The following is a 23020-nucleotide window of genomic DNA, read 5'->3' as shown; positions in this document are numbered from 1 at the left end:
AAATATCCTCATTACTATCAAGAACATCTCCATCTTTCTGTCATCTCAGGTTTACAGCCTTGGTATCATCTTTGACCCCTCACTATCATTTACCCTACATATCCATTCAGTTGCCAAACCTTATAATATCTACCTCCACAACATCTCTCAAACAACTATAATCTTAGTTCAGTCCCCGATCATCTCTCACTAGGACTACTGCAATAATAATCTCATAATTGATCTCCCTGACCCAAGTCTCTTTCTGGCTCAATCCAATCACATAACTGCCAAGTGACTTTTCCTTAAAACATAAGTCTGTCCGACTATGCCACCCTCCCCCATCTCAATAAGTTCTAATAGTTCGCTCTTACCTCCAGGACCATATATCTCTCTTTGATATTTTTTATCCTCACCACTGCCTATAAACACAAACAGATTCATTTCTTCTGTGCTTCATTTATAGGAGAGCAATTCCTGAATCTTAATGCTTTCTTTGTTGTTTTTTTTTCCTACCCAGGAACAACATGGCTACAAGAGATTGTAGATATGATACACAATGATGGAGATGTTGAAAAAACAAGACGAGCTCCAATAAACATACGAATGCCTTTTATTGAAAGGATAAACTCGCGCTACGTTGGTAAGTTGAATATGAACAGTTTAAGAACACAACCTACAAATTACCCATAAATCCAATGACCACCCTTACACCATTTTAATCACAAACAAAAAGTTGTGGGAATATTACCCACAACTTAGACCTTATGATCTCAGAATTATACCACTTCCAAGATCTGGAACTTTAAATTCTATTCTCCATCCACACCTTTTCATCCCTTCACTTCCAACCTCTTACCTTCAATATGACCTATGGTCCACCACCCATCTCTGTCGTCTCTGTCTTCCCTACTCTGGCTTCACTTGCCTCCACACCAAGCCTTAGCCTCATGTTTTTCCTCTTAGATAATTCTTTGGACACTATCCTAGAATCATAGATCACAGGACTTCAAGGTCAAAGAGACCTTAGGCCAACCATCAAGACCTAGTTCAACTGTATGGTTTTACAAATGAGGCACAAATGCATAAAATACCAAAGGCCACATAGATAGTAAGCACCAAAGCCAAAATCTGAAAGCAGATCACCTGACTCCAAATGTCGTCCTGAGCACTACACCACGTCCCTGAAATTCCTGTGTTCTCAACCCCTTAACACTCTTCCCTCAATCACTCTCACTCTCTGATTTCTTTGTTCTTGCTCCAGGTCTTCTGGAGAAATTCATAAAATGGAACAAATTTCACCTATTTCAAATATTTAATACATAAACTCAACCAGGCCCTTTCTGCAGTTCTATGGTCTCCTCTAAATTATGTTTAGGGACTCCTTATCTCATTTGCATCAGCAATCATAACAAATCTTTTCTCCTCTTCTCTCCCACCACCCCCAACCACACTATCAGCTCCACTATTTCCATTCAATAACCTAGCATTCCACTGAGAACATTGAGGCCATTTTTGATGAGTCCCAATCCCAGGCTCCCCTACCCTATTCTTCATAACTTCTCTACTGCAATGCTGTCAAACTCAAATAGAAATAGAGGCAACTAATCAGCATGAAAAGTTCCCAGCTATTCATATTTTGGCTTAGTTCTAAAATGCAATGTTATCTATGTTTTGTTGTATTTTTTATTTATTTTGTTATATATTTTGTTTAAATAAATTGGTAAATATTTCCCAATTTCCCAAATACATTTTAATCCGGTTCTTGCAACAGTGGGAGTACTGTGGGCAATGTGTTTGACACCTCTGCTCTACACCATCACTCACTTTCTCCTCCCTCTCTCTGGTCATAGAAGTATCCTATCCTCCAAGTAAAACATCCCTCTAATTGTGACCTTGATTCTATCAGCTCTTGCTTTCTCCAGGATCTTGCTCCAAGAACTGTCTTCTCTCTCATGCATCTTTAATCCTTTCCCATCTTCCTACAAAGGGGGCTTCATAACCTTAATTTAAAAACAAATGTTATCTTGATCTTTCTACTATATCCAGCTACCATTCCAGCTCTCTCTACCCCTTTCTTGATAAGTTTTTTAAAATAAATTTTCTTTTTAATTGTGATTTTAACATCCATCAACAAATACAAACATTTTAATATACAAAGAAGAAAAGGGAAGTTTATACAAGAAACAGTAAGCTTGTTATGTGTTGTTTGTTTTCTTAAGAATATACATATATAATGTAGCAAAGTAGTAATAAAACTGCTTTATTTATGTCCTCTTCTGTACATCTTTGTTTTATTCTGTGCACTTTTTAAATGTTTCATTCTTTTTGTATGTATATATACATATGTATATATATATATATATATATATATATATATATATATACATATATGTTAGTAATCTAATACCACGAATGCCCTCACCACTTTATAATACATTTTCTCTTCAATCCTCTGCAATCAGACTTCTACCTCTACTACGCTACTGAAACTGCCCTCTTAGAGGTAAAAAATAAACTTCTGATAGAAAAATCTGGTGGTCTTTTTAAAATATCTTTCTTTTTTTAAATCTCTACAGCTTTTGATCCTGTTGGCAACATCTCCCCCTAAATAGGGCAGATAGGTGGCACAGTGGATAGAGTGTTGGGCCTGGAGTCAAGAAGACTCATCTTCCTGAGTTCAAATCTGGTCTCAGACACTTAACTAATTGTGTGATGCTAGGCAAGTCACTTCACCATGTTTGCCTCAGTTTCCTCATCTGTACAATGTGCTGGAGAAGGAAATGGCAAACCACTCCAGTATCTTTGCCAAGAAAACTCCAAATGGGGTCACAAAGAGTCAAACATGAATGAAGAAAAACAACAAAATTTAGGAGATAATGTATTATCCTCGCTCTCCTACTTCTACAACAGTATTTTTTCTGCTTCTTTCACTGGTTTCTCATTCCCCTTAACACATATATTCTCCCAAGGATCTATCTTGAACTTGCTTTTCTACTTTCCTTTCTCTCCCTTGGCAATGCCATTCCCTCTCCCATATTATTATATCTTTTGAAAAGAAAGGAGTCGAAAGAGTAGGATTGACTTTCTGTTTGTTTTTTTGCCTAAAACAACAAACAACTTTCTTTGGGGTTCCTGTAAGTAATATACTTCATTTAGCAAGGTTAGTAAAATCCTAATTCTGTACCAATAGCTCTTCTGATTTCCAAATAGTTTAAAATAGCCAAAAGGAGGGGAATAGGGAAAGAGAATAAGTATTTATATAGCACTTATTATGTGCCAGGCACTGTGCTAAGGGCTTTACAAAGATTATCTCATTTGATCCTCACAATAACTACAATGTAGATGCTGTTATTAAGCCCATTTTATAGTTGAGGAAACTGAGACAGGGGTTAAAGAACTCACCCAGGGACACACAGTAAAGTATCTGAGGCAGGATTTGATCTCAGGACTTCCTGACTTCAGGCCCAGCACTCTAGCTACAACATTAAATACAGGAACAGATATTATATTGTCTGCCCATATCTTATTGTTGTTCAGTCGTTCTCAGTTATGTCCAACCCTCTATGACCCCATTTGGGGTTTTTCTTGGCAAAGATACTGGAGCGTTTTGCCATTTCCTTCTCCAGCTCATTTTACAGATAAGAAAACTGAGGAAAATAAGGTGCCCAGGGTCACATAGCTAGTAAGTGTTTGAGGCCAGATTTGAAGTCAGGAAGATGAGTCTTACTGACTTTATTCCCAGCACTCTATCCACTGTGCCACCTAGCTGCCCCAGGCCTATATCAACCACTCTTCAAATTTCTCATCTCAAATGAGGTGTTTGGACTGGATGATCTCTACAATTCCTTTCAGCCCTAAAATTTAATGTTTTATGAGATATACACATGGATATAAACAGTAAACATAATGTATGCTTTTCTTCTTGAACTTTTACAAGGAAAATGGCATACCCTGTGTATTAAGAGAGTGGCTCAAAAGGTCAGAAACTAGCTTTGAGTTACTCAATTGCCTTCCAAGTTATTGACTGAAGGAAAATGGAACTGAATGGTAAAGCAATGAGGTAATGAAAATAAACTATCTTGCAGGACTGGATCAGGCTAATGCAATGCCTTCACCAAGATTCCTAAAAACCCATCTTCCTGTCCAACTACTGCCTCCATCTTTTTGGAAAGAAAACTGTAAGGTAAGTGTCAACATGGTGGGAAGAAAGAAGTGGAGGACAGGAAAACATGGCAGATGAGACTATGTGTCACCCATGTAAAAAACTTGATCAAGTTATATGTCTACTGTGCCACACCTACCAAGAATAGCTGGAGTTGAGGCCAGAGGGCTCCTGTACCCAGGATTCTGCTGTCTGCAGAGATATTCAATGCAGAGCTATAACCAGAGTGGGGGAAAGTAGAACGTTTATGCCACATATGGCTGAAATTAGAGAGAGTATAAAATTGGTATTCCAGGCTTGAAGTGACTTGCTAATAGCCCCAACCGAAAGGTAGATGTGAGAGAGGTATAGAGATGTTCAGAGTCAGTTCAAACATGTTCATGACCTCTCTCCCTAACCCCAATAGAAGAGGTGCAGGACAGAAGGGGCTTCTTATATGGAGGCTCAGGTATCATAACCTCTCAACCCTTCATCTAATAATTCTCTCCCTTCTACCATTGCACATACACACACACACACAGAGGTAACCTCCAGCTCCCAATGCCCTTTCTCCTTTTCAGAGGATCTCACATTTTCTCTCCCTAGCCTGGGACTAAGCCTGGTCCACCATCAGATCCAAGAGGATGAAATAAGTACACTAGTTACTCTTGATAGTTGAAGCAAACTGCTGGAGAAAATGAGATGGAATGGGATGGCATGTGTATGTTGAGGGGTTCACCTCAACAAGGAGAAAGACCACATTTTCATGTTTGACAGATGAAAGAGGAGATAGTGGAAAAAAGACAACCAAGAAATATGAGATAAGGAAGAAGGGATAAGGGGGAGCTCTCAGCTAATAGCCATAATTTTTCAATGAAATATGAAGCAAGATTCTCAGCTGAGAAAGGAGGGCAAGAAGGAGGTATGATAGATTTGAAAGCATTTGAAAAAAAAAACATTGTATAGTGAATAGGACAGTGATTTGATTAGGGAGGCCCTTGCTAAAGTGAGGGCCCAGTTGAGATTATGAAATTGCAGTAGACTCAGAACAATTTCATGATTTTCTCTAGCTTCTTTTAGCAGTTCATGGAGGAGTAAAGGCAGTGGATGGCAGGAGTAATCCAAGACTGAAGCTCAGCAGGACAAGATGGGCAATAGGATGAAAGGGCAAGGAACTTGAGAGAAGAGAACAGTGTAGAGTGGAACTGGCTGGCCAAAGGGTCAAGATAGGCAATTGAGGAGAGTATAGTCAGTAGAGAAGTGCTGACCTGGGAAAAATCTAAAGGGTAGAAGACTCAGAGGTCCTAGTAAGGTTAAATAATAAAATCAGGAGCTGCATAGAAGGAGAGGTAAAATGATAGCACATTATGATAAAGGAGTTTCAAAGTTCATGAACATGGAAGTGGAGCGCAAATGGGTAATGGTAAGATCAAGGGTATGAGCATCTCTCTGTGGAACTGAGCTGGGGTGAAGGAGCAGCAGTAGGAGAAATAAGTTAAGGAACTAGGAAGCAAGGGTGTTTCAGGGAGTATTAACAATATGTTGAAGTCCCTTAGTATGAGTGCAGGAGTTGAGGAGGAAAGAAAGTATATGAGCCAGGCAATGAACTCATTGAAAAAGAAAGAAAAGCATCGTGAAGATCTGTAGATTACCACCAGAATTTTTTTACTGGATAGAAATGTCCTTTTCTTCTGGTCCATTTGTTAACTTAGGAGAAGTCTACTGCTCATGCCCCTGCCCTTAAAAGTTGTCATTTTTTTCTGATTCCAAGATGTTGTACATAGAGAAACTTCAGCTTATCCTAGCCAGTCAGTCAACAAGCATTTATTAAGTGTTTACTATGTGCCAGGCACTGTGATAAGGAAGCAAAATAAAGGCAAAAACACAGTCTCTGCCTCAAGAAGCTCAAGTTTCTGTAGGGGAGGCAGCATGCAAATAACTATAAACATAAAAGCTATATACAGGGCAAATAGAAAGTAATCTCAGAGGGAAGGTGCTATAGGGATATAGTAAAGACAAGGAAAAGCATCCTTTATAAGTTGGAATTTGATATGAATTTGGAAGGAAGACAAGAAAGCTAGGAGTTAGAGGTAGATCATTCTACACACGGCGACAACCTGTGCAAACAGACTATCCAGAGATACAGTTGTATGTGAGAAGCAGCAAATAGGCCAGTGTAACTGAATCATAGAGGGTGCAGAGGGTAATGAAGTATAAGAAGGCTGGAAAAATAAGAAGGCATCAGGTTGCCACCATGGGTTTCTACTACCAACCTACAGACAATATTCAGAGCTCCATTTTCCCCCACATAAGCCAAAGCTTGCCATCACCCTGCAGTACGCCCAGTTGTTCACCCCAGTCTAAGCTAGATAGAATGTGACATACATGTGGTTCAAGTTAAACCAATTACGTAACCAAGTTAAATTAGTTACTAGTATTACCTAGATGGCACCAAGTTAATGTTCCACTTGGCATGAATAAATATGATGCAACTTCTGGTGTCCTAGACAGAGCGGCTTTATTTTTTTTTCCACAAAAAAAACATTAAGCCAAATTCTAATCAAAATAGAGTTGCAAGCTTTTCTAGGAGACAGAAAACTATTCACTCCTGTCACTTGTGATCACACCCATAATCAAATTGGCATTAACCATATTCAGGTAGAAATAACAAAGGATATCTCAACTACACAACAGAAATTAGAAGAAAGCAAACATACACTGACAAAAGATATCAGTTTTATCTTAAAACTTTTTCAAACATTAATGTTATGCCTACATGGAGTTTTGAACTTTGTATATGTGAAGGGCATACTACTCTAGCAAATTTATTGATGTCTATCTCAGAGAAACTTGAGTTAATTACGGATAAATGAGAAGTGAAAGTATATGTTAATGAACCCGATTTGAAAGCAAACAAAAAGAATATTCAGTTATGTTTACATGATAGGACTAGGAATAGAGATTGGACCAGTGATTACATCAATATAGAGAATTTGCTCTTCCAATGCAGATCAGCGCCTTCTCTACAGCTAGCAATCTTAGACAATTACCTTCATCACTGAAAATTTAAGTGACCTTCTTAGGGTCACATAGCCAGTAAGTATCACAGGCAGGACTTGAACTCAAGTGTTCTTGGTTTCAAGGACAGCTCTACACAGCTGTGTACTGGAGTCAGTCCATACCCTCTCATAAGAAAAGACTGTTAAATTTTCAGTGTGAACATTTAACACCTCTGAAATCAGCAAAGGCTACAATCAGAGTTTGATTGATTGCTTTGTACATTTTCTAGGCTGAAGAAAATGATGGAGAAAATGTTAATAACACCAATTAAGCTCAAAAGTATGTCAATTGTACTTATTTCTTTTCTGGGAAGTGAGCTGTTAAACATTTACCAGGACAGTCCTAGATGTACACCACATTCTCTCTCTGCCTACGTGGTAGGCATGCTAAATACAATACTTTGTGTTTAATTTTCTCTTACATTTTATTTTTCTCCTTTTATCTACTCCAGATAATTTACGTGGCCAGAAATATCAAGGATAACATGGTGTCCTATTTCCATTTCCAAAGGATGCATAAAGGATTTCCAGATCCAGGAAGCTGGGAAGAGTATTTTGAAACATTCTTGGAAGGCAAGGGTGAGTGAGGTACAGGAAAATCAGCTTCTCCAGCCCCTGAAGGAAGATAGTATTTCTGTTGTAAAAAAAAAAAAATGAAGTGAACATACCTCAGCCCTGAAGCTTGCTGGAATATTGGATAATGAACCTTGTAACATTGGAAGTACCAAGGGATTGAGATTTCAAGGCTGTTTACATGTAGGATACAATTTGGGGATCCCCTTCATTTTCTCTGAAGGAAAGTGTTGCAACCAAAGACATCATTCAGCATAAATGAATGTAACAATGGCAATAGGCAACATTTAATTTAAAATTGGCTGCTTTATAACCTATATTAATTTTTAATATGCAGCCATATTTTCAAAACTACATCCAAGTCATAACTTTCCTGCATATGTTTTAATAAACTCTCCCACAGCAATGATCATTGAGAAATTACAGTTTTGGAGGTATGAAGTCTATGACTTGCCAATGATTTGAGTTATTTTAACTCTTTTAGATGTATAATTTTAATCTTTTTAAGATAGTCTACCATTTTGACAATACATTTAGTAAATATGACCTGTTATATAGCACAGAGGGCAGGTAGGTTGCATAGTGGATAGAATGCCAGCCCTGAAGTCAGGAGGACCTGAACTCAAATCCAGCCTCAGACATTTACTGGCTGTGTGACATGCTAGGCAAATCACTTAATCTCTGTGTGCCTCAATTTCCTCATCTGTAAAATGAGCTGGAGAAGGAAAAAGCAAACCATTCCAGTATCTTTGCCAAAAAAAACAAACAAATGGGGTCACTAGGAGTCAGATATGACTAATCAACAAAACAACATCACAAATTTTGTCTTCAATGTAAGATTAAATTTGCAGCTTTGTGTCACAAGTCAAAATGATAAGCCACATAAGAATTTAATTATTGTTTTCTTCTTTAGATTCAAAATTCATAATTCAACACCTTTATCCTTGCTTTCATAGTGAGTCCAATGGCATGTTGCCATTTCACATTTAGCTGAACTTAATCTTTATTTCATTAAGAAAGCTATCGATGTTTGCTAGAGTAGTGCCTTTAACCTCCATAAGGTATAGATTGCTGTTGCTGTTGTTGTTTGTCCTTCATTCTCAAAAAGGACCAATCACACCATGAGGGTGATGTCTCCATTTGGACACGAACTGGATTTAAGTGAGGCAGAGCTGCAAAGTCATCAGCCTCATGTGGCTCTCCTCAAGTCACTGCACTTTGATGACTCTGGAGGAAGGTATAGAAAGAATCCTCAGACCTAACATATTTTTTTGCTATGCTAATTAACATATCTTAACATTATAGAAATTTGTTTTTCATGAGATACATCTGGTATAGAAAACATCTCTATACTATACTTAATATCAGTTTTAATTCCCAAAATTTTTTTCTGCTTGTGCCAACAGTGAAGCTAATTAATTCAATTGCTCTGACTATAGAACACTCGAATGAATGACCAAGGTGAACATATTGAGAGGAAGACAACCTTAGGAATTAGTAGATTTGGATTGTGGCTTCCTGATTGAGTCAAAAGATTATAATCCGTTCTCAGTTTCTGTGCATAGTCTTCAATTCCAATACAGTTCTGTGGCACAGTGGGTTATGTACTGGACCTGGAGTCAAGAAAACCAAAGTTCAAATCCAGCTTCAGAAACTGAGCTAGCCGTGATCCTGGACAAGTCAGTTAACCTGTCTGCCTCAGTTTCTTCATGTTTAAAATGGGGATAATAATAGCACCTACCTCCCGGGGTTGTTGTGAGAATAAGATCAGATTTGTAAAATTTTTGCAAACCTTAAAGTTTTATACAAATGCTACTACCTATTATTATTATTGTAAATTTAAAATCTTCCACCATGTTCTCTCGCTCTGATTTCTCATCCAGTCCTAGAACAATTCAGGGTCTCTGAAATGGGATTCCTAATCATTCAAAAGCTTAGCCCAATAATCCTCATTGGAAAAACCATGAGGATAGAGAATGTCTATTGTCTAGTACATTAAATGCACTTGGATAAACAATCCACGTAGCTCATTCATCAGCATATAATGATAATGATAATAATAATAGCAAGCATTTATGTAGTGGTTTAAGGTTTGATATGTGCTTTATAAATATATGCACATACATAAATACACGCAGAGATTTTTATGCAGGTTTTTTTTTAATTGACCTCAATCTTCTCTCTGAAACTAAGGGTTTTTTTTAACAGCCCATTCTTCTGGCAAAGTTGTATACAACTGCAATTGCAAGTCATAGATTACCACAATCTCCAGTGATTTAAAGTTTAAAATCACTCAAAGGGGGGAAAAAAGAGGCACATAACAGGTGTGAGAAAGCTGCAACAATTATAGATAAGTAATTGTGTAGGAGTTGCTATATAAAAACATCAGCAGAGAAATGTCTGACCAGAAAAAAGCAAAGATGTAGCAAGAGGAATGGTTAATTAATGGTTAACTAATGAACAGGCCACATACTCCATTGAGATCTAGGCAATATCAGGAGACACAAAAGAAGACCCCCCTTTACTCAGTATATTGAGTAGACCCCCCCCACCCAGTATCCTATTTGTGAGACAGATAAAAGAGACCCACAGTACAGAGAGGGATGGAGGGCTAATTGCCATGTGCATTATTAAAGGGCTTATTTACATCAATGGGAACACAGATTCATTGAGGTATTGAAGAAAATAAGCCTCCCAGGGTTTTCCCAAGCCACATCCATGCCTTTAGAGCTGTCCTGACTTCCTTGAGGAGGGTCAGAAAGCTGGTGACCAAGCAGCACCAACTCAACTTCCTAATAAGTGTATACTTTATTGGATGCATGTTAAAAATATCAGCCACATGTGACCAACTTCTGCATAGGTGAAATAGGTAACCACCTACATAATGTGATTTAAGAGATGTGGCCAAAGTCCCCACATTCAAAAATATCACACCCCCTGGAATGCCACAGGACTTATCAATCATTATAGTTAGTCAACAAGCATTTCTTAAGTGTTTACCATGTGTCAGGCACTCTGATAAGTGCTGGGGATACAAAGAAAGGTAAAAACTCAATTTCCACCCTCAAGTTGTTCACATTCTAATGGGAGAGACAACAAGATATATGAAGGGTAAGAAGGAAAGGCATTAACAGTGGACTTCATAGTTTCCCCCCACACACACACATTGAAATGCAAATACCCCTGAGACAGGTAACACATTAATCTGTCACTAATATCTTAGAGTGAATGGTATTATAATATTACTCTCTAATGTAACAGAATAAAAAATGACCCTCCAAGATACAAAACAGACATTTTGATAGAAGGAAGTGTGGAGGGATGTTGAATGTACCAAGTTCTGAGTACCAACATGAGAAAAGTGAGGGGTTCTGCAAGAAGAGATGAGATCAAAATCAAACATCTCTGGCTTTTTAGCTTTAGTTGGACTCAGCCCTCCTGTCACATAGGTATTTCAAATGTCAAGGCTAGTCAGTTGGCATTAGGCAGGCAAGGTTTAACCACCACAGTTGCCAAGAGGTAAGAGGTTAACTGGACACTAAACACCAGAAGCAGAGTTTAGGATGCAAGATGTCAGAATAAAAAAAAGTAAAAAGCAAAAAGATGGTCAGAATCTAGACCAATGTTGACACCAGAAAGTCTGAGGAAGTGGGGTACACAGAATCAGGGGCCAAGGCCCAGGTCACTTCCTGTATGAGTCAGGAACAGACCATATACTACAAGTGCGCTTATGCCAAACACTCTCTTTGCCTCTTGTTCCCACAAGTAAGTAGTAAGGGACATACTGTCCTTAACTATTTGTGACCAAGATAACCATGTTTCTCTCTTTCAGGTTTATGGGGATCCTGGTATGACCATGTAAAAAGATGGTGGGAAGCAAAAGACACTTACCCCATTCTCTACCTCTTCTACGAAGACATTAAGAAAGTACTTAATAATTTTTGATTGTGACTATATACCTATTTTACCTACCATTTCAATTTTATGAAAGTAATGAAGAAGGCTAAGATGTAACGTCATAGTGAATAGAGTGCTGGTCTTGGAGTTAGGAAAACCTGAGTTCAAATCCTGCCTCTGATTTACTAACTGTGTGACTGAGGGCAAGTCAAATAACCTTTCTAAACCTTAGCAGTCTCTTTGGGTTGCACACTCCCTTTACATTCTTGAAAATTATTGGGAACCCCAAAGAGCTTTCTTTATGTGAGTGGTATCTATCAATATTTACCATACTAGAAATTATAATTGGTACATTTTAAAATATTTAATTTATTTAAAAATAACAAAAATTATTACACATTAATTTAAATAATATAGTTTTTAAAACTATATTTTCCAAACCAAAACATAATAGTGAAAAGAATAGCATTTTTAAAGTTTTTCAAATCTAGGTAATATCTGGCTAATACTAAACAGCTAGATTCTCATATCTTCTTCTACATTTAATCTGTTGTGATATGTCATTTTGGTTGAAGAAAATGTCATTTTGTGATATGTCACTTTCTATGAAGAAAATCTGGCCTCACACAGATATGTGCTGGGAAAAGGGAAGAATTTTTCATAAGCAAATAATATCTTAGTATTAATATGAAAGGGCAGCTAGATGATGCACTTGATAGAGTGCTAGGCTTAAAGTCAGAAAGACTCATCTTCTTAAGTTCAAATCTGGCCTTAGATGCTTACTGGCTATGTGACCCTGTGCAAGTCACTTAACCCTGTTTGCCTCAGTTTCCTCATCTGTAAAATGAGCTGGAGAGGGAAATGGCAAATCATTCCAGTATCTTTGCCAAGAAAATCCCAAATGAGGTCATGAAGAGTTGGACATAACTAAAATAGCTGAACAACAAAAAATTATTATGGAAATAATTTTGACCTCGCAAACCCCTGAAAGGGTCTCGAGAACCTCCAAAAACTACACTTTGAGAACCAATGATCGAATCTAATCTCCTCAATTTACATATGAGGAAACTGATGCTCAGAGTTAAAATAACTTATCCAAAGTCAAATCTGTATAAATTAGACACAAACCCAAAGCAGTCCACATTGCCTACAAAATTTTAATTGTACACAGATCAATTAGCACCTACAAAAGTTTTATCCAAATAGGGAATCCAACAAATAAAATAGTAGAAATCACATGTTCTAAAAATCCAGATTTCTAGCATCTTTCAAGAGCCTTTCAAGAGTTATTAATAATTCACAATAAAGTATTCTCCAGTAACCACTTTGCTATGCATTTCATCATATATCTGCTGGGGAGAGAACATTTACTTGGCATACTCAATTCAATCCATTTAAAACAAGACATTTTCATTTCTCCTGTATTTATGCTTATTATCATCTCTGTCCCTTTTCAAGTTTAAATAAATACTAATTCCTTGATTCTCCAAACTCTTCTCTATGGTCTTTCATTCTAATATTTGAATGACGTAGTAATTGTCTATATCCTAAATTTCTTCACTGGCTACTGTTCTCCATTATTATTCACATAATTTTCTTCTTTTCTCTTTTTCTCCATCCCTTCTTGTCTCTGCCCCACTGCTACCTTCATTTCCAGATACACTTCATTACCCTCCCTTTGCAATATTATGGTGGTTTGTGCTCCCCTCTATTGGTCAAGTATATATGCTCTATGCCTAGCTTAGAATGAGTGTAGGACCTCGAAATTATATTATCTCTGATAGAATTTTTGGCAATGATTTCAGGCATCCCACTCACCTAGCCCATAATAAGTGTCTAACTCCCTCCGCAAGAACATATGGACCCTATGGAAAATCCCCAAAGAGGTTCACATCCTTAGACTCAGTCAATAGGAGTTACCTAACTTAACCCCTGGGGCATAACTTAAAGGTTTCAAAATACCAGAAATAAGGAAGATCTCCAAACCCTTTAGGGGAAATGTTCTTGAAGTCACTGACTTCTACAACAAACTGCTCTCAGAAAATTCAGAGAAGGCATCAGGTCTGAAATACAGCTCATAAGCTAATATAGATAACCAGCTATGAATGGGGACCCAGTATTGTTTTCACAGTATACGTTTGTCTATGCTATGGCATTAATGATAGTAATGGTAAATGATAGTAACTAAAGCTAATCCAAAGCTGGGAAGCAGATCAGGAGGCAACCCAAAGGCACCACTGCGAAGGATGCCTGGAAATTCATTCAAGTCACTGCCTCAGATGGAAAAATCTCCTCTATGCTTCCTACTGAAGCAATTGCCAATCAAAAGAATGGCTAGCCCAGGAACTAAAGGAGGGAGTAGGTTAGCTACCTCAGGGTAATGGTAAATAGAATGGAGTAAGAGACTGATAAATAATAACTGGCATTTCTATTGTGCTTTAATGTTTGCAAAGCACTTTAAAAATATTTTCATGACTGATCCTCATAATAGGTAAGTGCTGCTATGATCCCCATTTTATGGATGAGGCAACTGAGGCAGATAGAGGTTAAATGGCTGATCCAGTGCTGCACAGCCACTCCTGCCTCTCAGGCTGGATTTAAACTTAGATAGTGCAGAGGATAGGACACCAGCTCTGGATTTGGGAAGACTTAAATTCAAGTCTGGCCTCAGGCACATACTAGCCATTTGACTCTGGGCAAGTAACTTAACCTGTGCATGTCTCTGTTTCTTCATCTGTAAGGTAGGGATAATAATAGAACCTACCTCCAAGGGTGGTTGTGAGAATTAAATGAGATAATAATTGTACAGCACCTTGCATAGTGCTTAGTATATCACAAGTGCTATAGAAATGTTCACCATTATTATTGTTATTATTATTATTATTATTATTATTATTATTATTCCAGGTGCAGTATTTAGTCTATCCACCATACCACCTATTTGGCACCTCTGAAAGAGCAAAAGAAAAATCTCTACTTTGATATCTTAAGGTTGCTTCCTTTTCTCCATACAGAAAAAAAAAGACTATCTATCACATACATATGCCTCTTAAGCTGTATGACAGCAATATTAATCCCTTCCCTTATCACTAATATGCTGCATGAAACAGGATTTGAGTTTAAACAAAATTTCAAAGTTTACAAATTAAGCACTAACCAAGAATCAGAATCTTGCTTCCGATGGAATTGGTATTGCCCAAGACCTTTTGAATAGAACTTTCTGTTAGAAATCTCAGATAGCCTCAAAACTGACTTAGGTCTTCAGAGCAACATGTAAGCAAAACCAAGAGGTTTGTAAAGAGATGCATCACAATTCCCACGGTTAGTGCTCTGCTGTGATGCCAGCTATGACATTCGATCTTAACGTAGAATGAAGAGGTTCTCATTTCTCCTTCCATTCTCTCTGCAGCATCCAAGGCGGGAAATTGAGAAGGTGATGGAATTCCTGGGGAAGAACCTGGATGAAAAAGTTTTAGATAAAATTGTCTATTATACTTCATTTAATGTAATGAAGAATAATCCCATGTCGAACTATACATTCGAGCCCCTAATGAATCATTCGGTATCCCCATTCATGAGGAAAGGTAATGTATATGTTCTTTCACTAAGAAAATGAAGTTTCTTCATTATTGTCAATGCTTTAAATTGGTATAGGGAAGAGAATAAGCACTGATAAAAATAATAATTTGTTTAGTTGAGTAGTTGTATCCAATTCTTTGTGATCCCATTTGGTGTTTTCTTAGCAAAGATACTGGAGTAGTTTGCTATTTTCCTTCTCCAGATTACTTTACAGAGGAGGAAACTGAGGCAACCAGGGTTAAGTGATTTTCCTGGAGTCACACAGCTAGTAAGTGTCTGAGACTGGATTTGAACACACGTCCTCCTGACTCCAGGTTTGGCATTCTACCCACTGCACCACCTAGCTACCATGATAATAATAATAATAATAATAATAATAATAATAATAATAATAATAATAACAGTAACAATAACTAATGTTTAGATAGCATTTACTAAGTGCCAGGCATTATGCTAAATATTTTACAATTATCATCTCACTTGATCTTCACAACCCTCAGAAGTATGTGCTAGTATTATTATTATTCCCATTTTACAGATGAAGAAACTAAGGCAAATAGGGGTTAAGTGACTTGTCCAGGGTCCCACGGCTAGGAAGTATCTAAGGACACATTTGAACCCAGGTCTTCCTGAATCTAGAACCAGAGCTCTATCCACTGTGCAACCTATAGTTACTGCTATGTGCCAGGATCTGTACTAAGCACTGGACTGGTGATTTTATTGGTATAGAAAACTGCTAGGTGAGGGAATGTCCACAATCAACACAGCTCATCACTTTCTCAGCAACTTAGAAGTTGCCCAGGATCACATAGCCAATATGTGTCCTAAGAAGGACTTAAATTCAGGTCTTCTTGGCTTGAAGGCAACTTGCTATCCACCATCTCATTGGGGTACTCAATATTTTAAACACTAATGTTAATTCATAAAGCACTTTTCTATCATTCAAACTAGAGATAGCATAGCGTATAAAATATGGTTTCCTTAAATGAAACATTGCTTTACTCTAGAATTACCTATCACTGATGGACATTGAAAAAGAGAAAGGCACTTAACATTGCATCCATGAATGTCTAATGGATAAATGAGGATCTTAAACTTAGGATAGATACAGAAGGAAGGAAGGAAGGAAGGAAGGAAGGAAGGAAGGAAGGAAGGAAGGAAGGAAGGAAGGAAGGAAGGAAGGAAGGAAGGAAGGAAGGAAGGAAGGAAGGAAGGAAGGAAGGAAGGAAGGAAGGAAAATTCTTTTAGCATTAAAACATTTCTTCTTAAGAAATTGTGTTCAGTACATGGTGGTAAAATTATATAAAGATGAATAGAGTTTAGCCACTAGGGGTGCTACTACCCAATTACCTAACACCAGTTGCTCATTCGTTTCTGTCAGGTCCAACTCTTCATGATCCCACTTGGGGTTTTCTTGGTAAAGATAACAGAGCAATTTGTCATTTCCTTCTACAGCTCATTTTACAGATGAGGAACTAAGGCAAACAGGGTCAAGTGACTTGCCCAGGGTCACACAGCTAGCAAGTATCTCAGACCAGATTCAAGATAAGTCTTCTGACTTCAGGCCCAGTGCTCTATACACTGCACCACCTGGCTAAGTTCTGGATAGCTCATGCTCATTCTAGCAGTTGTATGCTTTAGCCAACACAAGTAAGGGGTACTCGGGAAGAATGCCAAGCTCTCTGTTTTACAGAGAACTGTCTCTGTTCCTCAGCTCTGTCCTTTTCATGGGTAGCAGACGCTCATTGCATTAGTCTGGGAAGGAGGGGCTAGTACAAATTTATCCAATTAAATTCTTGGCTCAAGCCCCCACCCACATGGAAAACTGTACTCTCATCCCTAGTCTGTTGAATCTCAGTAAACATTTATCACATGAATGTTTCATAATAGAATCAACCACATGTCATGTGTGAAATTTAACAGAAAGCTAAACTGAGGCAATATCCTAAGCAAGCTATCATTTATGAATGGGGGCATACAGCCCAATAATAAAAGTTGGGTTCACCTTAATAAAGGATGACACCACCTCTGGCCAAAAGACCCAGAATTAAAGATGTGACTCATTTTTATGAGCATAAAACAAAGAACAGAACAGAAATCATATTATTGGCCAGCATCACAGGGTTGAGGGCTCATTATTGGTTACATTAAAGAAAATGGGGATGACCCATATGCAGAATGGAGACTACTTCTTTATGTCTAAGGAATGCTTTTGTGAATTGTATGGGCCCAGGTGCTTCCTGAATACTGATACTGATAGGATCCCAGGTAATACAGACTCACTTGCACCTGAGGAATAAATAAGACCACCTTAATTGCTAAAGACGGGAGGTCAATTAGTCCAGCTTCTCAAGAATAAACATACAATCCTTGAAGGAAATGCTGAAATGTTTAATGAGAGTATTACAAATAGAGTTTTTCTTTAATGATTATGGGCAAACTTGAGCCTTTGGTATCAATCTGCAAAGAGAAAGGTGATTGAACTTTTGCACACATCAGCTTCTTCACTCAGTGACAGAGAACAGGCTTTAGTTTGTTACACAAAATATGGTTACGGAACGAAATCATTTATAGAGTAAAATCAAACATAAATTAACAGGTTCAGGAAGTAATTCTCTCTCATATACAGATGGCTTAATCACATACCATATTCAGGACCAAAGAAAAAAAAAAAGGAAATAGACTTGAAATACATTGAAACAACTATTCCATAGGCTATTCACACCTAACTTTTCCGAGATCCAGGTTACCTCCAACCTATGTATAAGCATGCCCCAAACCCAGAAGTTACCTGACTCACATCATTCAGGTACCTAGACTTAGGAACTCTCACCCAAGTATCCTCAGTGTTTAATTTAGAAAATGGCCTAAGTGCCCCCATTAGCTTTCTCATAGGCTGGCAAAGGGTCACAATCAAGACATATGCGGAACTTGAGAAACAGACCCCTCAGCTAATTTCTGGCTCACCCAAAAGGGCAGCAGCCAGCAACCTAGAATCAGAAGATAACTCCTCTAGCCACATTTCCCTCTCTCCATGTTCTGCTCCCACCTTGCTTCCAGCCTCTCCTGCCTCACCATTGACCCCAAGAACCTGCTCCTCTCCAAAGGGATAGATAAGCTTCATCATTAAAGCCTTATCACAGGAAAATGGCTGCAGAGCAAAGGCTATTTTGCCTCTTCTCCTTGACTCCTCTTTTCTCCAAATTCATGCACTGGTATTTTGTGTTATTTCCCACATTTCCCCATCATGGCTTTCCAGATATTCTACTACTCTCAAGTCCTTCAGCTCTCTCCATGTCTCAGTATTGAAAAGGCAGCATTGTACAGAGGAAAGAGCATTCATTGTCTCTGGAGTCAGAGGATCTGCATTCATACCTTAATCTAGATACTATATGTGACCTTAAGTAAGTCATTTATCCTCTCTAGCCCTATTTTCTCATCTGCAAAATAAAAGATTTGAACTCAATGGCCTTTGAGGTCCTTTCCGGTGCTGAAACTGTGAACAGCCTACATTATTTGGGAAAGGTCCAACTTCAAATTTTTATAAGTGCCAATCCAAGACAGGGTTCATGCCTCATTTTCTCCTCCTCTCCAATCAGGCAATATGGTAAGGGAGTTACAAGAGCAAAAAGCAAGGCATTAAGTGGGTAGTAGTCTATCCTTAATTAGCCTGCTAGTTAACAGGGTATATAACTAATAACAACCTCTGGTTAAGATTCCTACTAGGTAGAATAATTAATACATCTTCCTTCTCATTACAACATTGATCTCTAGGACTCTCAATAATAGTGTTTTGAATTTCTAGAGATCCTTTCCTTTCCTCTAAAGAGTATAAAGATCTATAGACAGATTAGCCTAATTTTGCTTAAAACACTTTGTAAGTACAAGCAGTTAGAAATGGAAAGTACAAGTCCTTTAACCATCTTCCTTAAAGCATTTAGTTACTCATTAATGAGTTTGCTATTCCCAAATCAAATAAAAACTTTTAGTCTTTCTATGCCACCCAAGACAACATTTCTCACACATTATTTATTACCATACATATCATTCATGTTGACTTAAAAGTGAAACAATCCTGTTATGTACACATCCGCAGAATTATTTCCTACATGAATTTTTATAGGAAAATTGATACAAATCCATTTAGGAAAAAATGTTGACACCCCACAAATAAGATACTGAACTTTTAAATGAACCATATTTTAAAACAGAGGCAGGTAGGTGGCATAGTAGATAGAGCAACAGGCCTGGAGTAAGGAAGATGTGAGTTCAAATCCAGCCTCAGATGCTTACCAGCTGTGTGACCCTGGGCAAGTCACTTAACCTGTCTCAGTTTCCTTAACTGTAAAATGGGGTGATAATAATAACACCTGCCTCCCAGGATCATTGTGAAGATCAAATGAGTTAATTTTTGTAAAGTGCTTAGCACAGTGACTGGCACATAGTAGGTGCTTAATAAATGCTTGTTTCCTTCCCTCCTCAAAATAAAAATCAGCATATTTTGAATCTTGGGGGTTTTTTAGTGCCTTAAGTTTTAGGATATATTTGGTATGTCACTACTAATGAAAACTACTTAATGGTTAATAGTGATATCTTACATTTTTATATTGACATGCTATGGGTTGTAATGAAAATAAAGAGAAGTGGTAACACCAACCAGTACAGGTGAGGCCAGTGAACTAGTGAGCTAGTTTGTATGAGCCCAAAGATATTTTAAACCCATGTACAATGTTGTTAGCTTACTATATATGATTGTTTTCAAGCATTCAAACAGCCAGAAAGCATTTATTAAGTACCTACTGTATGACTCATATTACGCTCTGTGCTAGGGATTCTATGTCATGCTAGATACTGAGGATCCAGTGACTAAAACATAAGTGTCCCTGCCCTCAGGGAACTTTCACTCTAGCATGGAAACGCATATGTAAGTAAATGAAAAATATATAACAAGTAAATATAAGGCAATTTGTTGGGGGGAGCTTACCAGCTGAGGCACTCAAGAACAGCTTCATATAGAAAGTGACATGAGCTGGGAAAAAAACATGCCTGGGAAAAAGCAGAAATTATTGTAAAATAAGGTTTGCTCTTTCCAAGTTTTGGTACTGTAAGTTTATACATACACGATAGATGTTTTTTAAATAAAGAGCACCGTTAATGATCAACATGGTAACAACATAGGAATCTAGGCCAACTCTCTAGCCTTGGTGTCTTCTATAAAATAAGACTGATAATACCTACTCCTCCCTTTCCATTGAGACAACATGCTAGAGTGGAAAGGGTTCTGACTGGAATAAAAGGACCTGGGTTTAAATCCTGCCTCTGTCACTGAATTACATGTGTGACTGTGGACAAGTCACCTACATGACCTCTGCTGGTTGGACTAGATGGCTTCTAAGGTCCCTTTCAGCTCTAAATCTATACTCCTATCATTAGAGCCATGAAAACTCAACATGCTGTTGAGAAGAAAGGAAATAATAATAAGTATCCACTTGTATACAGCACTTTAACATTTTCAAAGCATTCTACATATATTATTTCATTTCAATCTCACAAAAACCCATGAGGTAGGCACAAACAGGCTTATTATCCTTATTTCACAAAAAAAAAAGGAAACTGAGGCTCAGAGAGATTAAATAAACTGTTCATCATTACATGCCTAGTACCAGACAGGATTTGAACCTTTGTATTCCTGATGTCAAGGTAGCACTCTACACAACACTATAGCATGTGTATCTAGAGTCATCTGTTTTTATTTTTTATTTTTGTTTTCCTGCTAGGCAATGAGCTTAACTGGCCTGCCCAGGGTCACACAGCTAAGAAGTGTCAAGTGTCTGAGGCCGGATTTGAACTCAGTCCTCCTGGCTCCAGGGCCAGTGCTCTATCCATTGCGCCACCTAGCTGCCTTGTCATCTGTTTTTATTAAATATGCTTACTAATACTTACATTGTTATATTTTAGGTGTGATTGGAGACTGGAAAACTCATTTCACTGTAGCCCAGAATGAGAGATGTAATGAAGACTATAGGGAAAAGATGGCTGATACTATGCTCTCTTTCTCCATGGAATACTAAGAAGGAAAATTTGGGATTGAGACAAAATGATGAAGAATTTTGTACTCACCCAAAGCTTTAAAGTTGAAGAGATTGCCACTAACTATACAATATTCTCATAACAATGACTTAAAATGAGGAAAAATTTTAGGCTCACTTTTCTAAGCCCTTTTTAGATTAGTCTCCACTGGCTCCAATTACCCCAGGAAGTATCCTATTTTTTTATGTCCCTCTCCATAGATCTTTAACATAGGTGCCTTTCCATAATGCTACTCATAATAAAATTGAATTTAGTATATTTCTGGTTTTCAGAGACTCATGAGTCAAAGCCCAGTGTTCTTTGTACTATACCACACTTCCTTCCCTGAATGTCTGTTTCCAGTCTATTCTTACTTTAATCCACCCTTCATATCACTACCAAAGTAATAACCATCCAGATGGCATCACATACTATACTTAGAAATAGTATTGTGACTGTCCATTGTCTATCAAATAAAGTATCACCTCCTGATCCTTAAATTCAGAATCCTCCAAAATATCCAAGCTATACTCCCAGTAAACCAATCAATAAAATCAATCAATAAACTTTTATTAAGTTCCTACTATGTGCCAGCCACTATACTAAGCCCTAGGGATACAAAAAAAAAATCAAAAGATTTAAGTTCCTACCCTCAAAGTATTTGCAATCTAGTGGAGGAGACAGCATAAAAGCAAATGTAGACAAAGCAAGCTATCTACAGAATAAATAGGAAATAATTAACAGAGAGAAGGCACTAGAATTAAGAGGGGTTGGGGAAGATTTCTAGTGAAAAATGAGATCTTAGAAGGGACTTAAAAGAAGCCAGTGAAGTCAGTCAGTGGAGCTGAGGAGTGAAAGCATTCCAGAATGGGGGACAGCAAGAGAAAATGTTAGACTTGAGGTGGAGTGTCTTGGTCATGGAACAGTCAGAAGGCCAGTGTCACTTCATCAAACAGTACATAGCAGAGAATAAGGTGTAAAAGGAGGGAGCTAGGTTATGAAGGACTTTGAATGTTATACTCTCCAGCCTACATTCCTATCCTTTACTATCCCACCTCCATGCTTTTACTCACATTAATCCCCTATACCTTGGATTCTTCCACCACCTACCTCCATTCATTCATGTACATCCATACCTTCAAGGCCCAATTGAAATATCACCTTTGGCACAAAGTTTTCACTGACTTCTCCTCATATTACCCCTTCTTTCACTCATACCCAGAGAGAAATCTCTATTTCTTCAAATTTCTCAGAGCATTTTCACTTATATTCATATCAGTCTTTTACATCAGTTATTTATGTACCCATGTTTACTCCTGCTTGAGTAGAAGATCCTTAAAAATAACTATTTAATATTTAAGTATCTCTTCACCAGGCTTGACAAAGTACATAAGCACATAACAGATGTTTAATAAATTGTTAGAGATTTTTTGAAAGCCTATTAGTGAAAGTGAAAAAAAAGTCCATACAATTTGACCCAGAGATTGTATTACTAGGCTTAAACCATAAAAGAGACAACTGATAAAAGGAAAGTCCTACATACACCAAAATATTTATAGTGGAAATTTTTGTAATAGTAAATAATTGGAATCAAGTAGATGTCCATTGAAAGAATAACCACAAAACAATTAAAAGAGATTATTTTGATATTACAAAGAACAAGCATGACTTGAAAGAAGTTATATGAGAAGATGCCCCGATCCCACCCCTTGCAGAGGTG

General features: G+C 37.7%; 1 protein-coding gene across 1 annotated transcript in view; it reads left to right on the top strand.

Annotated features, from left to right (window-relative positions):
* The window catches only part of LOC110203061 (sulfotransferase 1C4-like), a 45076-nt gene extending 23497 nt beyond the window's left edge, over positions 1-21579 (top strand). The window contains exons 2-7 of the mRNA XM_020979489.1: positions 500-622; positions 4068-4165; positions 7635-7761; positions 11588-11682; positions 15062-15236; positions 21190-21579. Of these exons, the coding sequence (XP_020835148.1) occupies positions 500-622; positions 4068-4165; positions 7635-7761; positions 11588-11682; positions 15062-15236; positions 21190-21302 (731 nt within the window). The 3' untranslated portion in view covers positions 21303-21579. The remainder of the gene's footprint in view (positions 1-499; positions 623-4067; positions 4166-7634; positions 7762-11587; positions 11683-15061; positions 15237-21189) is intronic.
* The last annotated feature ends 1441 nt before the right edge of the window (positions 21580-23020 follow it).

This window comes from Phascolarctos cinereus, unplaced genomic scaffold, assembly GCF_003287225.1.
Source record: "Phascolarctos cinereus isolate Bilbo 61053 unplaced genomic scaffold, phaCin_HiC Scaffold_7;HRSCAF=346, whole genome shotgun sequence".
In the NCBI taxonomy this organism is placed as follows: domain Eukaryota; kingdom Metazoa; phylum Chordata; class Mammalia; order Diprotodontia; family Phascolarctidae; genus Phascolarctos; species Phascolarctos cinereus.
This window is presented reverse-complemented; position numbering and strand designations above follow the sequence as displayed.